This window comes from Colletotrichum orchidophilum (genome assembly GCF_001831195.1).
Source record: "Colletotrichum orchidophilum strain IMI 309357 chromosome Unknown Scaffold_146.1, whole genome shotgun sequence".
NCBI classification, from domain to species: domain Eukaryota; kingdom Fungi; phylum Ascomycota; class Sordariomycetes; order Glomerellales; family Glomerellaceae; genus Colletotrichum; species Colletotrichum orchidophilum.
The window spans coordinates 25,717-41,083 of NW_019173102.1; the positions used below are offsets into that span (position 1 = coordinate 25,717).

The 15,367-nt window shown below is 53.6% G+C and overlaps 6 protein-coding genes across 6 annotated transcripts; 4 read left to right on the forward strand and 2 right to left on the reverse strand.

The window, feature by feature from the left end:
• Nucleotides 1-709: 709 nt before the first annotated feature.
• Nucleotides 710-1,045, forward strand: CORC01_12199 (uncharacterized protein; the record flags this gene model as incomplete). Its single annotated transcript, XM_022623820.1, has 1 exon — nucleotides 710-1,045. The coding sequence occupies one exon, from the start codon at nucleotides 710-712 to the stop codon at nucleotides 1,043-1,045; it is 336 nt and encodes a 111-aa protein (XP_022469650.1).
• A 309-nt stretch (nucleotides 1,046-1,354) lies between these two features.
• CORC01_12200 (uncharacterized protein) lies at nucleotides 1,355-1,942 on the reverse strand (the record flags this gene model as incomplete). Its single annotated transcript, XM_022623821.1, has 1 exon — nucleotides 1,355-1,942. The coding sequence occupies one exon, from the start codon at nucleotides 1,940-1,942 to the stop codon at nucleotides 1,355-1,357; it is 588 nt and encodes a 195-aa protein (XP_022469651.1).
• A 1,718-nt stretch (nucleotides 1,943-3,660) lies between these two features.
• Nucleotides 3,661-4,504, forward strand: CORC01_12201 (uncharacterized protein; the record flags this gene model as incomplete). The annotated part of the gene is made up of 3 exons (XM_022623822.1): nucleotides 3,661-3,801; nucleotides 3,890-4,183; nucleotides 4,316-4,504. The coding sequence occupies 3 exons, from the start codon at nucleotides 3,661-3,663 to the stop codon at nucleotides 4,502-4,504; spliced, it is 624 nt and encodes a 207-aa protein (XP_022469652.1).
• Nucleotides 4,505-7,351: 2,847 nt separating this feature from the next.
• On the forward strand, nucleotides 7,352-8,192 carry CORC01_12202 (GATA zinc finger; the record flags this gene model as incomplete). Its single annotated transcript, XM_022623823.1, has 3 exons — nucleotides 7,352-7,531; nucleotides 7,633-7,935; nucleotides 8,025-8,192. The coding sequence occupies 3 exons, from the start codon at nucleotides 7,352-7,354 to the stop codon at nucleotides 8,190-8,192; spliced, it is 651 nt and encodes a 216-aa protein (XP_022469653.1).
• A 1,134-nt stretch (nucleotides 8,193-9,326) lies between these two features.
• On the forward strand, nucleotides 9,327-13,630 carry CORC01_12203 (uncharacterized protein; the record flags this gene model as incomplete). Its single annotated transcript, XM_022623824.1, has 6 exons — nucleotides 9,327-11,076; nucleotides 11,380-11,534; nucleotides 11,801-12,188; nucleotides 12,248-12,759; nucleotides 12,812-12,973; nucleotides 13,031-13,630. The coding sequence occupies 6 exons, from the start codon at nucleotides 9,327-9,329 to the stop codon at nucleotides 13,628-13,630; spliced, it is 3,567 nt and encodes a 1,188-aa protein (XP_022469654.1).
• Nucleotides 13,631-13,827: 197 nt separating this feature from the next.
• On the reverse strand, nucleotides 13,828-14,942 carry CORC01_12204 (aldo/keto reductase; the record flags this gene model as incomplete). Its single annotated transcript, XM_022623825.1, has 2 exons — nucleotides 13,828-14,621; nucleotides 14,750-14,942. The coding sequence occupies 2 exons, from the start codon at nucleotides 14,940-14,942 to the stop codon at nucleotides 13,828-13,830; spliced, it is 987 nt and encodes a 328-aa protein (XP_022469655.1).
• Between the last annotated feature and the right edge of the window lie 425 nt (nucleotides 14,943-15,367).

Consider the following 15,367-nt stretch of genomic DNA (forward strand, 5'->3'; position numbering starts at 1 on the left):
ATTCTTTAAGGACAACAATTATCTCAAGTGTTGTGTGTCTCAGTTCATTGTCAACCATATTAACCAACTTCTTGCTTCCAAGATTGAACAAACGGCGACAGGATGGGTGCTCAAATCACGCATTCTTAATGCAGCAAAGGGCTCGCCAAAGACAAGAACCCTGGCAACTCAATGGAATTGTTGAGTTGTTGCCGAGAAGCAACTTCTCAAAGACTGGCTTAACTGCCTCAAGTTTGCTTTCAGCCTACTTTAGGTAAAGCTGTGTTACCTTCCGCTGAATCTCAATCATCCAAGGTTCAAATATGGACATGCCCATCTGTCCATCTCGATTGGCGACACATCAACTCAATATTTTCATCACGCCGGCTCAATTGTGAGGAAACACGCGGAAATTCTGGGCAGCATCTGTCCGTCAGCTTCTGAATCCGGAGGAATCAGCAGAGTGAGAGAGACTGAGAAACACACCCCACCAGGCGTGTCCTGCAACTAGCGAGCGATCTCGCTGAGGGACATGCCATCAATAAGTCAGGACAGAACACGGCAGCGCCAGCCGGGGGAGGCGCATCCGGGTTGGAGCCGAGAGCGAGGTGAAGCTAGGTCTCCGAACGGCCCGGACGTACTCGCCTCTATTCTGGAGTATCTATTCTGGAGTACCTCCTTCTTCTCGGCGAGCCGTTTCTGGCCGGCCAAGAAGATTGTGACATGAGTCATGTACTCGGTATCGTCGGCGGCGGGACCGGCGAGGGCGGTATCGAAGTTCATTGCCGAGCTGTTGGTGACCTTTGGCGGCTCAGGCCTTGAGCTGGGCTGGCTTGACGGCCTGGTCGAGGCCCGTCATGAGGAGGGCCTAGAGGTTGAAGAGCTTCTCCTGGCCCTTGACGGTCCTTGGGTCGGTGGGGAGCTTCTTGGCGAAGATTTCCTCGAGGACGACGTCGGCGGTGGACCGAAGGGGTTTGATTTTGGCCATGGTGTCGCTGGTGCGGGCGGTTTGCTAGCCGTCAACTGGATGGTAAGCAACGAGATGGAAGGATTGAGCGTAAGCTAAAGAGCATACCTTGTCTCATACAGACGTGTATGATGTGGTCAGATGGAATGCGAGTTAATTATAAGGGATGAGTGAGCAGAAGGAAGAAGTAGTGGAGGTGAAAAGGGGCAAGGCGGAGGGTGATGATTGCTCCAGGATTTGCGCAAGTAGAATCTTTATTGAGCGAACGGTCTTCGTAACCCAAAGTAGCAAGCTGCAGTATTGATTCAGAACTCTTGCCACGAAACCTACGTCTTGAGCTCATCATCCCTTCATAAACGTTCATGATTTTCTATTACCTGTCCCTGTTCTCTTCATCTCTATTTGCCGTCACCTCGGCGGGCTGTAGGAACCCAAGTGGCTAAGTTGTTCTGCCGCCTCGAACACCTCCGTCTTTTGACGATCCCCTTCCTCTAAGCGAGCTGTCATGTAGTTCATAACAGTATTTCCAGTCCACCCCGTCCCTTGATCTCTTTCCCAGCCAATCAAGATCTGACAGAAAACCCGCGACATGACCGCGCACTCTCTGACGAAGTCTTGGCCAGTCAACATGGGCTTTCCCTCTCTGTCATGTTCGGGTATCAGACACCAAATGTTGTAACGAAACCACCAAGGGTATGTGCCATCTGCGAGAAGGTGAATCTTGGCAAACTGCTTGCTGGTGGCCTCGGCGATCAGCGGTGTGCCCCTAGCAATCAACCATCCGTAGACTACGACGCTGTCGAGGTCGAAAAAACAGCGAAGGCACTTGTAGATCGCCCACAGGAGACGTTCCTCTTGTTTGCCTCGACAAGCTTCGAATCCAAAGTCTTTCCGTGTCTGCGGATCCGTGGGAGGCTCACAGGTACTGGACTTTAGGGATTCGGCAAGGAAGTGATGGGTATCCGGCCGTTTGGTGGGCACGCTGCAACAGGCCATGCGGTTGGCGGTGTCGTTGTTGTGGGCTGTCTTCCTCTGGCACTCGGTGCTGCAATACTAATCGGATTGACACTCATCGCAGTGGCGCGCGAAGGTCCTTTCGTTGCAACACACACAGCGCCATGGGGAAGTTATGGTGTAAAATCCCGATGTCATCACTGGAGATGACGTTCGCTCGGATACCGAATTAGATATGTTGGACAGATCAAAGAACTGAATAATTCTCGAATGCGAAACCCAGTAGGTTGAATGATGTTGATGCAGCTTTGCTCCAAAGGGTGCTGCGTGGAAGCAAGAATGTTGTCAGGAGGGAGGTTTGGTCGACGTCGGAGTCGGCTACTCGGAGTAGGCAGTTGATGAGAGACCTGAAGATGAAGGAAGGTACACGTCAGCAATGGAGGCAATAGAAGGTAAGGTGCATGGAAATGCTACAACCATGTTGGTATCTGAACCTTCGATCAGGAAGTCGTCGAGGGATACCTTATGTCGGGGCCTTCCTCGGTGATGTGACTACCTGCCTCCTGAGATTGTTGACGGCCGCCTCACGTGATTCAAATCCATCATGTTGTTCCTCAACTGGACGTTCCTATATCTTGCTCACCATGCCACTTGCCGACAGCATATTCTGAACTTTGGGTCAGTAGCTAATGTAGCTATTGCTAGTTCCATGTGCGACAATTCTTTCGAGCAATAGCATGCCCTCGCGGCACAGCGTCCTTGAAAGTCGGCTGGCTCTGTCGTTCAGCCGCGTTGCACGGTGCGAAGGCGGTGCCGCTCCAAGCGACTAGCCCTCCACTCGAACATCGTCGCCTGGCTCGGGCGATAGTAAAGGTCACATGCGAATGCGGATGAAAAAGTAGAGGAGGCTTGTCTTTGGCATTGGACAACGCTCTGGAAAAGCTGATTCGGCACTTGTACAGCCTCTGAGCCCGAGCATAAGGCTTCATTTTCGAGCTCGTTCCAAGAATCTCTGCAGATGTTGTCTTGTCATTTCCACGCTTCAACTCCACAACCGCCACCTCAGCCTGCACCTCGAGACATGGCATCGCTCCAAGCATTGGCGGTCCATAGGGCAAGACGATTTCGACGACTGTGCTCCTTGCAGAGAATTATCCGCCATCAATATTTGACCGCAGATCACTCGTACATGATGTCCAGCCGGTGGCGGGCGATGGACATCGAGGTTTCTGGCGCCAAATCGAAAAGTCTGCATTTCCCATGTCTCCAACATGCAATTACCGATACAGAAGTGTCCGTTTGGGATCAACAATGCCCTTGCTTCCGCCACGGGTACGTATACCACGGGCTTGTACGTAACGGCATGGCCAACCTCAGAAAAGGTATCCTGACCAATCTCCTTGCTTCAAATCTGGCACCCAAAAGCTTCCGTCCCCTCACCGTTTTACTCGACAGTGAGAGATGGGGGAAACCGTAAACTGGGGAACTGGGCGGTCCCGTGCCTGACCCCTCTTTTCGCACTTGATTTCCCTTTATAAACGAACAGGCCCCGTTCCCTCGTTTTCGATTCCTCTCACGATTCTCGATCCCTACACAATACTGCCTCCTCCACCAATCGACGTCATCAACAGACTTTCTTCCCATTCCCAAAACCGTCTGCCCGCCCCGCTCTTACGTTCCTAGCCATTGGCCCGCCCTGCTGCAACGGATTCCAGTCCGTTTCCCAAATCGGCCGAGCCCGTTCCTTTCCCAGTCTCTCAATGGCCCGGACCCCGACAGACCTAGTCACGCCCGTGCCGGCCCTGAGTTCGCGACGCCGTCCCAGCGACAATGGGTGCGGCAACGAAGCGTTGGCGCCCATGTCCCTGAACCATCTCAAAGCGAGCGAGATTATCCAGCGAGTTCGTCTTTCCCGGCTAATGCGATTTTCAAAATGTCATATTGAAATTGGGTCAAGTCTGTGCTGACACAGCATCCGACGTCGTACAGGTCCACGGCGATGCAAACAACCTGCTTCGCAATATCAACGGCCTGCTTCAGTGTAGCAGAGCACCCTCAGCACATGATAGTGGCCGTGTGGCGCCAGGGGTCCTGCTCGGCAACCCAAAACTGCTGCACGCGCAGAAAATTTCTCAACATATTACCGGAGATATGGCGGAGTTGGTAGCCATCTCTGAGAAGTCCGAAGAGGCTCTACGGATGCGACGTCCCAACCATTTGCGCAAGATGCGTCGCAAGCAAACCGGGGTGATTGACAACGGCATGGATCGTCACTTGAACAAGGTAGGTTTTCACAAACTCCGTCTTACCCGCCTTACCTCCTCGGCAGAGGGTCACGTTGTATTTTCATGCTCCGTCTTATAACCCTTGCCTCCTATCGAGGGCTACTGAAGATTTACTCACACTGAAGAACAGAGCCTGTCAGATCCCTCTGTCTGCCACAACTGCTACGCTACCTGTACACCGCAGTGGCGTAGCGGACCTGCGGGGCCGCGCACTCTCTGCAATGTCTGCGGCCTGATTCATGCCATGAGGCAGCGGAAGCAGGGGCTGAGGCACAGCAATCGTGTTTCGGCGTCTTCGTCGCTCTCTTTTACGTCTTGAGATTCCACGGGACTTGCGATACTGTTTATATCGATTAGTAGGGGTAGAGTACTTTGTCCGCGATTATGATACCAAATCCTTGGAGAATTGGCGTTCATGAAGGGAGTAATGAGTCTAGGAAAAGTTGGAAATTCTGGTAAATGTGTGGATGGGGCAGCCGAGGACCTAGAATTGTCTGGGTGTCTTGGTGCTTGGGTGTCGCGGTCTCTGCCACTCTGGCACTCTGGGTACCCTTCTTACGCTCTTAGTCACAAGATTTGCTCGATGGGGGTCCCTCGGCGCAAACAAAACTGTCACGGTGTTCCCAAACAGGCTGTCCATGTGATGAGCTTTTGACGCTAGGAGTCTTTTTATCCATCATTTGTGAAGTACACAGTGATCCTGCTCATGGTGCCCAGATACCCCCTGAACCCTCAGTGGTTTGCTGCTGCTAATGCTTCCCTCCGCACCTCCCGAGCGGTACGTTGAGGGCATCTCAGTACCCAGCCGCCGACCATTCTTCCTCCTGGAGAAACCTTTCCTCATGCTGTGCTCTGCGCCTACCTCCGTACCTTTCAGTAGGTTCAAAAAGTCCAATTTGTATGTTTATGAATCACACACTTGCAGCATCTACTGCCTACATGTACTATTGATACACACTCTATTAACGACGCTGCGCATCACTAGCCTGCCCAGGCCATCGTGTACTCACATGTGCGCAACAACGGCTCGTTTTTCTGTATCCTTTGGTGCGTTTAGCCCAATTGACACGGCTGCAGCGCGCCCTCTTGCTAATTAGAAGCCACCTCCGGGCTGCGGATCTAGCCCTTGGCGCTCAGAACATTGCTATACAGGGTGACAGGCTGCTAAGCATGGGTTTTTACTGACTGTTCAAATGAATCGGTCGCCCTGTTCAGCTGTTATGACCCTGAACGTCAAGGTGGCTGTGAGATGTGTTTTCTCGTCCTGTTCAATAATACCCCATTCCCACAGCTGGAAATAGTGGTCACCTCACGTTAATGGTATGGTTTTTGTACAACAATATTGGGAATTATGTGGATAACAGTATGTCCCTGTACTTTCCCTGGTAGTCGCAGAAATGCTTCAAAATACCCTCCAGAATTCTTTCTCTCTTTTTCTTTTCTAAGTCCGAAAAACACCTGAACCCTTGGTTTTAGATACGTTGAGATCAAAGGCGTGGAAAGCGTCGTCCTTGGTACAAGAATCTTAGCATAGTAGTACCAATGTGAAGCCTTTTCCCCAACTTATGAGTGCCCCATTATTATGAAGTGGTCAACAATCTAACCCACCCTATAGGTGCATATTGTTAGTCTGTGTACCTGTCTATCAAAGAATGCGCTGGAAACTCTAGACACCCCAGTTCGAGGTATGATTTTGTTAGACCAGGACAAGATAGCGCCCCTTCCTATATGGCCTATATAGCTACAGCTACTGCCTCGTTAAAGAGTAATGCCTCTCTGGATTAAGGTGGCAAGGAGCGATAAATCCCACGGAAATGAGTCGACCTTAGGTAAACGAAAGAGGGGCAAGGCAAGCCCTCCATCCGAGTCCTCCCCCAATTCTTTCTCAGGGCTGCCAGTAGATCCTAGCAGATCCCAGCAGAGAACGCGAGTGACAGACTCGACAGGCCAAGCAGCGATAGGCACTCAGGCACTGTGTTTCGCGACCTCATGTGGCCCATTGTGACACGACGTGAGGAGTCGGCTCAGAGACCCTTTGCCCGCACTACTGCTACCGTCAAGGGCCTAGACTCCCAGAGGGTCCAACTTTGTTGTCACGAAGAATGGGGAATGAGCGCGATTGCCCGGGGAGGGATTTCTGCCAATCAGAGACGGCGAGAAGGGCGCGGAGCGACTTCCTATTGGCTCTTTGAGTCGTGACCAAAGCAGACGGAAAGGGGGGCTGGCGCAGAGACTCGGTCCCTTGCAACGCCAAAGTCGAGAAAACCGACAAATCAGTCCACCTGCAGCAATAACAGTGTGAGGTGTTGGGGCCCTCTGTCAAAGTCTACCAGCTGTGTACATGCGGTAGAACGTCGTAAACGTGTTGTGTGACGCTGGCTGGCACGCTGAGCACTCCGACTCCAATATTCCACCAACTTGGCCAGCTCTCGTACTGCTACTACACTTTTCAGACTTCGCTTTCACAAGCAGATAATTTCGGCTTCAAACCACGAGGGAGCGCTATATGAAATAAGCCTGGTGTCTGGTCTTGAATTGGGCTCTCCCAAATTTGTATTCCTAGTCCTCTGTATAGGACTGTCAGATTGTGCATAAACAGAAGAGATTGTACAATGTCGGATGGCCGCAACCGCACTAAGCCAACACGTGTGCTAAGGTAGGCTGCTAAAACAACGACCCTGATTACCTGAGACAGTCCAGCTTTTGGACCCTAAGACCCTTGGACCCCTTCTCAGTTGGGTTGTTGGAGAGAAAGACGGGGGAAAGCAAAACCCCGTAGCAGGGTAGTTAACATTCTGATTTGGCACAGTTCTCGCGTATAGTAAGCAGGGTCCTGTGACGGTACGTCATACTGTGATTGTGATTGCGGTACACACGTTCCCCCCGTGCCCCCCTAGTCCCCAAGCACTGTGGCAGGGGCGCTAGAGGAGTCCGACTTTGGATCGGATTTGATTAAATCGCAGTGCACCAGCACACCCGATCCCACACTCAAATCCCCGATCCTGTCGCTCTTTCCCATCCAAATTGTTGCGCTTTTGCATTGCACCGTCGATCAGCTTTCAGGTTATCGAATTTGCCTCTGTCTGGTGCTGCTTTCCGATCGATTTGGGATCGCAAACTCAAGATCTCGATCCCGAAAACTCGATTCCAACCACATCAATTTCTTATGGGATCTGTCAAAGCTGACATCCCGTTGATGATCCACAAACGGTCCAAGTTCGGCTTGGAGATACCGGCGGCGGCGAATGTATCTTCGTCCGTGGATCGCACTCCGGACGACGCCGATGCCCACGCGCCACCTCCGATGTCCATGGATCAGATCAAGGCGACCGAAATGATACAGAGGGTAAGTTGCAAATGAGTAACGATGCAATGTATCGCCATTGCATCTTTTTTTATTGTTGTTGATCGTCGCAAGTCGTGACTGATACGATGCTTTTGATATAGATACACAAAGATGCCAGGCAATTGCTCCAAAATATCCAGGGCCTTGCCGAAACCACATTTCCAAAAGCCGGCTACGAGTGCAACGATGTGCCTGAAGAAATAACAAGCAATGCAAGATTATTAGCCGCCCAGCATCTATCAAAAAACATTGCCGATAATCTGGATGACCTGGCGCTGCTGTCCTACCGGAGCGCCACAGACGCGGAGCAGCGACAGACCGTCGTCGGCCCAAAAGCTTGTGAGAACACGGGCAGGAAAAGGCGCGCATCCAAGTTGGCGGCTTTCGACCGCACTTTGAAAGTGGTAGGTTTCCCTCTTTTTTTCCGTTCCCTGACTACGGGAACACGCGTCACAAGAATAAAAGTCACTAAAATCTCTTTAATCTCAAGAAGCGTTTGGACGACTCGCTCTGTTGCCACGTGTGCCAGGCGACGAGCACGCCCGAATGGAGGGACGGACCCGATGGCCGATGGACGCTTTGTAATGTCTGCGGACTTCTCTACGCCCATCGGCTACGCAAAAGCGGTCCGAGTATACGAGGCGTGATGTCTCCTGGATGACGGGTCTCCCATAACTCGAGAGACACGGTGGGTGGACACATTTTGCGGTGAAATAAATGGCAGCCTCTTCAACAATCACGAGGGGCGTTTGAGGGAACATTGTATTCAATGCATTTAAGCAAGGCGTTTTACGGAGTATACACACAGCGCCGGCGTCTAGCATCTTTTTAGGAAGTTATCACAGCGGTATGACGCAAAATTTGAAGCAATTGGCATTGGCTTATTTCAGTGGGTGATGATTTGTCACTGTTGTTCCGGGGGTCGCGTTTATCCACCACCCAATCTCCCTGCCAGTTGTGCCACCTCGAGGCACAAACGAACGTACCTATTCTACCGTTTTCAAAAGGTACATATATTATGTAATCCAAAACATACGGATATCGGGGTCCAGGACCTGGGCAGTGACGTCAGAAGTAGCCAATCCTCCGCTCAAAAAGTCGCGAATAGCAACGGGGAGCACACTGGGGGGGGAGGGGGGGCAAGCGGGGGAGCGTGAGGCGAGTGTGATTCGAGCGCGCGACTAGTAAGAGGTGGAGGCGCGCGGGGAGCACGGGGGGCGGGGGGGGGGGGCAAAGGTGCAACTAAGATTGCCCAGGCTACGCACATTTCCTAGAATGGACACGACCACGTGCGGGCGGCAAACTTTCTCGATTCGACTCCATTCGAGTTCGATGAACACGCTCTAGACGGACGTGCCGTTCATCGAGCTTCATCTTCAAACCCGCCACTCTCTGTGCACCGCCTTAACCCACGAGTGCCTCTGGGGGCCGCCAACCACTCCGCTACAAACGGGCACAGCATTTCATGACTCGACCTTATTCCCGTGGGTACTGGGCAGAAAGAAACAAGATTTCGCCACGTCTTTCTCGGAACTGTCGCTGATTCAAGTGATATTCTTCACGAGGCATCTACATCAGTCAGTGGTTACACATAGGCATCACTATTAGGTATGGACCTAGCCAGACTGCTGGGAGCCCGATCACGACAAACACACCACGCGCAAGCCGTCCCCTTCCCTCACAGTCTTGAGCTCTTGTTCTCTCTCTCTTCCGATTAGACTAGCATCCATATGCTGTCCGTCGACATCAACAACCGACCTTGAGAAACGACGCATTCTCATGATCCGGGCCGGCAATGGCCCAGCCTCCACACCCCAACGAAGATGATGTCCAATTTCTATACCAAAATCCCGAAAATCCCGAAAATCCCATCGAGTCCGCGTCGAACAACGTCCAAAGCTTTGGTTTCCTAATTGCATTCACCGAGAGCGATGCTAGACGACTCGTAGTCAAATGCGCCAGCGACAATTCGGCTTCATTTACGGGCTACTCCCCGAATGACTTGTTCGAGTTGGAAGACTTTGGAAGCATCCTAGGATCAGGCGATTTGGATACCTTGATGACTCGTCTGAGCTATCTCAAAGAGTCGAGAATCGATGGGGTCGCCGGCGGCCGTGCTGTATTCAACTTGTCGATCTTCTCAAAACAAGGCGAACCTGAACGGTTTTGGTGCTCCATGCACCTGAGATCCTGCCCTCCAGACCCCGATACTGTTGTTTGCGAGTTTGAGGTTTTTAACGACGCTTCTCCCTCCATCTCAGGACACCGAAGTCACACGAGTGATGTAGCGAAGAAAATCCCTCGAACTTCTCGGAGGGTTGGAAACGAAGGCGGGGAGCTCAACACCGCGCAGGCAATTGGAATCATGTCAAAGATACAAGGGACCTTCGCCGCCACGGGAAGCCTGGCGGCCGTCCCCGACACCATCGTGACCACGGTTAAGGAGCTCACAGAATTTGACAGAGTCATATTGTATCGTGTCGACGAGTTCATGGCTGTAACGGTACTTGATTCGCGCGACAGGGAATGGCGGGGTTCGCATCGATGCATACATTTAACCACGCTCCCTAGCGGGAGAAACGGGATACACCCGTCGCCTTTCCCGAGCCAGCTCAGACTTGTACACGATCGCGAAGCGCAACCTGTAAGCGTTGTATACAAGAATGGAGATTCTCACCAGAAGCAGCCTGGAGACCTGGACCGATCGTACCTCAGCACGGCCTCGCCGACGTTCTTTGAGGAGATCGAAGCCGAGGACAACAGTGCTCGCTCGTCCATGGCCATTCCAATCAACGCCTTTGGGAAGCGATGGGGTCTCGTAGTTTGTCACGCCTACCGACCCGAAGGAACGCGGATATCCATTTCCAAACGCCAAATGTGCGAGTTCATTGGTAGTACATCCGGCTGCGCCATCGAGAGGCTGTCGTACGCCTCCATGCTGGGCAATGTCGAATCGTCGCAGACTCGGCGCGAATCGATTCGACATCCCGCGGAGAGCACCGCGGCTTCACGGGACCTCTTACGGCTCTTTGACGCAGAGTTTGCCTTGATGTCTACGAGAGGGGAAGTTGGCAGATTAGGCGAACCTAGCGAGGAGTCGTTCAGGGAGGCGATGGCCATTGTGCGGTGTATCCAACCATGCAAAACTAAATCCGTCATTGTGTCATCAGACGTGCTGGCCGAGCTGCCCGATGTAGGAATCCCCGGTGCGCGTACCATATCCGGGCTGCTGTGGGCACCGCTGAGCACATACGGCGGTGATTTTGTTGTCTTTTTTCGACAGAAGCAAACTGAGTCGTCCGCGCCGCGCGAGGACGTATCGTCATCCACGTCCAATAAGTCTCGTGCTGCGTCTGATCCGAGCCATGAGTGGTCCGACAAGCAGGTGCGTATGGCCATGGCCCTCGGTTCGCTGGGCCGCCAATTGCCTCACCCACAAGATTCCAAGGAGGGCGGTTCCTTGACTCTTCAATCCGCACTTTCGCTAGCTAAACTAGAGCCGTATGTGTACCGCAACGTCGGCTCCATAGTCGAGTGTCTCAATGGTACGTTGGAATGTCTTGGGGAGCATCACGTCGCATATGGCAATGTTGATCAAGCATATTTTTCCTCTCGGGCGCTCTCGTACCTGCTCGACGACGTCCGTTGCTAGCACCCGCGATTTTCCTGTGGATAGATAGCGTCGAATCATTGATACTCTAGAAAGTCAGGTTCAATCTAGTTGTTTGAGTCCGGCCTTGTCTCGATGAGCAGGTGACTTGCTGGATCTTGATGGGCGGTGAGCTTTGAGCGAAGAAATACTGTGCTCTTGACGCACGCTAACAACATTACTTTGGAGCTTGATGGAGTTGTCTTCCTTGCCTCAGCTACCAAAGGTAGAGCAAGGGCTACCGGACTCTACTCCGGCGGATTCTATTCCGGCGGGATCTGCTCCGGCGGGATCCACTCCGACTTTGCAACACTCGATGACATCCCGGACCGGAGCCGCGGCATTCAGTGGTGGGTACGTTCCTGCATTAGGTAAGCCAAGGTGTCGAGACGGGATTGGATCATCCCTGGCCAGAGAGGTGGAGACTCAGGGTCCAGGATACAAACGGATCTCGGTTTTGGACGGACGCTCGGATCATTAATATTTGAGATACGTACCGCTCATCAATGAGCTCACTCACGAGGCGCAAACAGCGCCATCCCTGTTCAGGCGGGTGACTCCAAGCTCCAAGCTCCAAGCTCCGAGCTCCCTTGTCCCTCCCTCCCGCGACATCTCTCTAGACCCCTCATCCAATTGGCAACGGTCCTCACTGGCAACCATACGAAAACGGGAAGATGCCGTCCAACTCTCAATCCGAAGACGCCGCGGAACGGCCCCTCTTGGCAGACCCCCATCATGAGTACGGCGGAACCGACGGGCCTGCTCCTCCCGTGCTCATCGCCGAGGAGCGCGGGGCCGGTACCTTTTCGCGTAACCTCGGCGCAGTAGAGGCGTTTGCCATCGTCATCAGCATCGTCATCGGCAGCGGTGTCTTTACCTCTCCGGGTTCCATCGACACGAATGTCCCCTCGCCCGGCGCCGCGCTGGTAGTATGGCTTGTCGGCGGTGTTTTGGCGTGGACGGGTGCTAGTACCATGGCCGAGCTGGGCACTGCGATCCCGGGTGAAGGTGAGCCGTCCCCCCTGCTGAGTCGCTACGTGGTGTGACGATGCTGACGATGTGGAAAGGCGGCGTCCAACCCTTCTTGCAGCACATTTATGGTGACGTGTTTGGCTTCCTTGCCGCGTGGACCTGGATTGTTGCCGTCATGCCGGCCACCCTCGCCATCCTGAGCATAGTCTTTGTCGAGAGCATCTACTCCGCCGGCGGGGTGACCGACCAGGCCGGCGCTCTCTCGCACAAGCTCTACTCCATCCTCATTCTCGTGGTGATGAACGGCGCCAACTCCATCAGCACCAAGGCCAGCACTCGCCTCAATAACCTGTTCGTCGTGACCAAGTTCACTAGCATCTTCGCCGTTGTGCTTGCTGGCATTGTCGTCGTCATCCTCCAAGTCACAGACCACGACCGTGATGTTGGCGGACGGGACTGGTTCAATAAGCCCTGGTTCGGGAACCGCAAGACTTCTCTGCCGGGTCGCGGCGAGCTCGACTGGAACAAGGTCGGTACCTGGGATATGCTTGGGTACTACTCGGCTGCGCTTTATGGTGCACTCTGGGCCTACTCTGGCTGGGACAAGGTAAGATATCCTTCGTCTCCATATCTGACTAGGCGCATCTCACGCATTCAAGGCCGTCTATGTCTCTGCTGAGCTTCAGCAGCCAGCGCGCCAGCTCCCTCTCGCCATCAACACCGCCGTGCCGACCATTATCCTGTGCTTCATCGCGGCCAATGCGGCTTACTACGTCCTTCTTCCCTGGGACGTCGTTTCCGCGACCGACAGCGTGGCAGTCGTAAGTCTTGTCACCATCTAGTTCATCAACGGGCTCCATACTTACTTACCTTGACAGACCGCCATCAACCGACTCCTCGGCCCCGTGTTCGGCATCGTCGCCGCAGTACTCATCTGCCTCGTCGTCGCCGGATCCCTCCTCGGCAACTCCTTCGTCGCAGGTCGCATGACCGTCGCCGCCTCAAACTTCAACTGGCTCCCCAAATTCCTCGGCTTCGTCGGCCGCGTCGGCTTCAAGTCGGGGGAGAGCTCACCAGCCGACGCGTCGACGGACGAAGCATCCAGGCCCGCAAAGGCACGATCCGACGCGCCGCTTAACGCGCTCCTGCTCTCGACGATCCTCTCAGCACTGTACATTTTGTTGGGAAACTTCCGCGCCCTTTTGACGTTCAATGGTCTGGGAGAGTACACGTTCTTTTTTCTGACGGTCCTGGGTGCCGTCATCCTGCGCGTTCGAGAGCCGAAGCTGCGGAGACCGTATAAGCCCTTTGTACTCATCCCGATTGTATTCGCGCTGGTCAGCGGATTTGTGGTTGTGAGAGGTGCCATCTTTGCTCCTGTGCAGGCGCTCATCTTGCTTGTCCTGTGGCTTGTCGGTCTTGGATTTTACTGGGCGAGAAGGAAGTACTATGCTCATTGTAACCGGGCCGATCATTGATCAAACAGCCGCAGTGTTGCCTTTAATTAATTGGAAATACAGATATCGACGGCCGGCAATCTCGATTCATCTAATCATAGCACCTGTAAGGATAATTACACGACAGACTGGCAATGATTACATTCTGTATAACTAGACCGGATACTATCAGATTAAACTCCAACAATTTTACATCCCAAGTTTCATACACAAGTCCTTTAGAGTTCCTCGCTCTTCTCTTCCTCATTCCTGCCAGGGTCATCCAAGTCAGCAAACAGCTTGACACCCCACTTGGACCCAGGGTTGCTCAAGCGGTGCTTCTTATCCTGCTTCCCAACCTCCTTGAGCTCCTCCTCGGTAAACTCAATCTCGAGCGCCTTGCGGTTGGAAATGATGTGCGAGTCCTTTGTGCTCTTGGGAATCACGCTGGTGCCGCGCTGGACACCCCACGCCAGCACGGCCTGGAAGACGGAGACGCCCTTCTTGGCGGCGACGTCGACCCAGAACTTGTCCTGGTAGATGGCGGGCAGGTCGTCGCCGTAGGTGGGGTTCGTGTTGGCGAGCGGGGCGTAGGCAATGACCTCGATGCCCTTTTCCTTGTGCCAGTCGACAAAGTCTTGCTGCTGGAGGTATGGGTGGGTCTCGAACTCGTGCGCGTAGGGCTTGATCTCGGCGGCGGCGAGGATGGTCTCGACGTCGGCTTTGGCAAAGTTGGAGAGGCCAATGTGGCGGGTGAGGTTGGCGCGGACGAAGCCCTCGAGCGTCTTCCAGGTGTCGACCAGGGTGGTCTCGCGGTCGAGCTTGTTGGAGGGGTCGTCGGGGACGAAGGCGACGGGCCAGTGGATGAGGTAAAGGTCGAGGTAGTCTACGCCGAGATCCGCAAGGGACTTTTTGATGGCGGCGGAGGCGCGTTCGGCGCGGTGGTCTGTGTTCCAGAGTTTGCTGGTGACCCAGAGATCTTTGCGGGCGACGCCTGAGTCGGCGATGCCTTTGCCGGTCTGATCTTCGTTTCCTGGGGGGGGTTTGACGGGTTAGTGATGTGAGGTCTTGAGGTGAGATGAGGTGTGGATGGGTTGACTCGTGCGAGGTGTTTGACTCGTGTGAACATGTGAGTTTGAGTGTGAGAAGGGCGGAGCTTACTGTAGATGAGAGCGGCGTCAATGTGGTTGTAGCCCACCTCGCCCACGGCAAAGGACACGGCGCTGGCGACCTTGCTCTTGTCCGATAGCCATGTTCCCAAGCCCAGAGGAGGGATCTTGTCGAGGCCGGAAAGTGAAGCTTGGGCCAGGCCCGCACCGGCGGCGGCGGCGACTAGCGTCTTGAGGTACACCATGGTGAAGCTATTCAAAGACCTGTTTCTCACGAACTGACTGCGCACGTCGTAAATATCGTCGGCCGCTCTTGTAGATGGTTTATGTCCGAGATCAATTGATGGGAACTGCAGTCTTTTGGCACAATTTTTTCTTCTTCCCCTCTTCGCTTTGAAATCTCCTCAGTCTATCCGTTTACCAGCCTCCCCCGGTCTCTTTTTATGTGTGGAGGTGGGCAGGGACATGACATCATCCAACTCCTCACTTACACCACCCGCGCACCGGGTCCCCCCATTGATACACGCAACGTCGCAGCCGAAGCACGTCAATCCTCAATGATTTGCCAGTGACGACTTGAGAGTTTCTGGGAGGAGGATGGGCCGGCAGTCTTTCAATTGGTATCAATGCCGTTGAAAAATGTGCCACAAGAAAAGAAAAACTCTAGTTA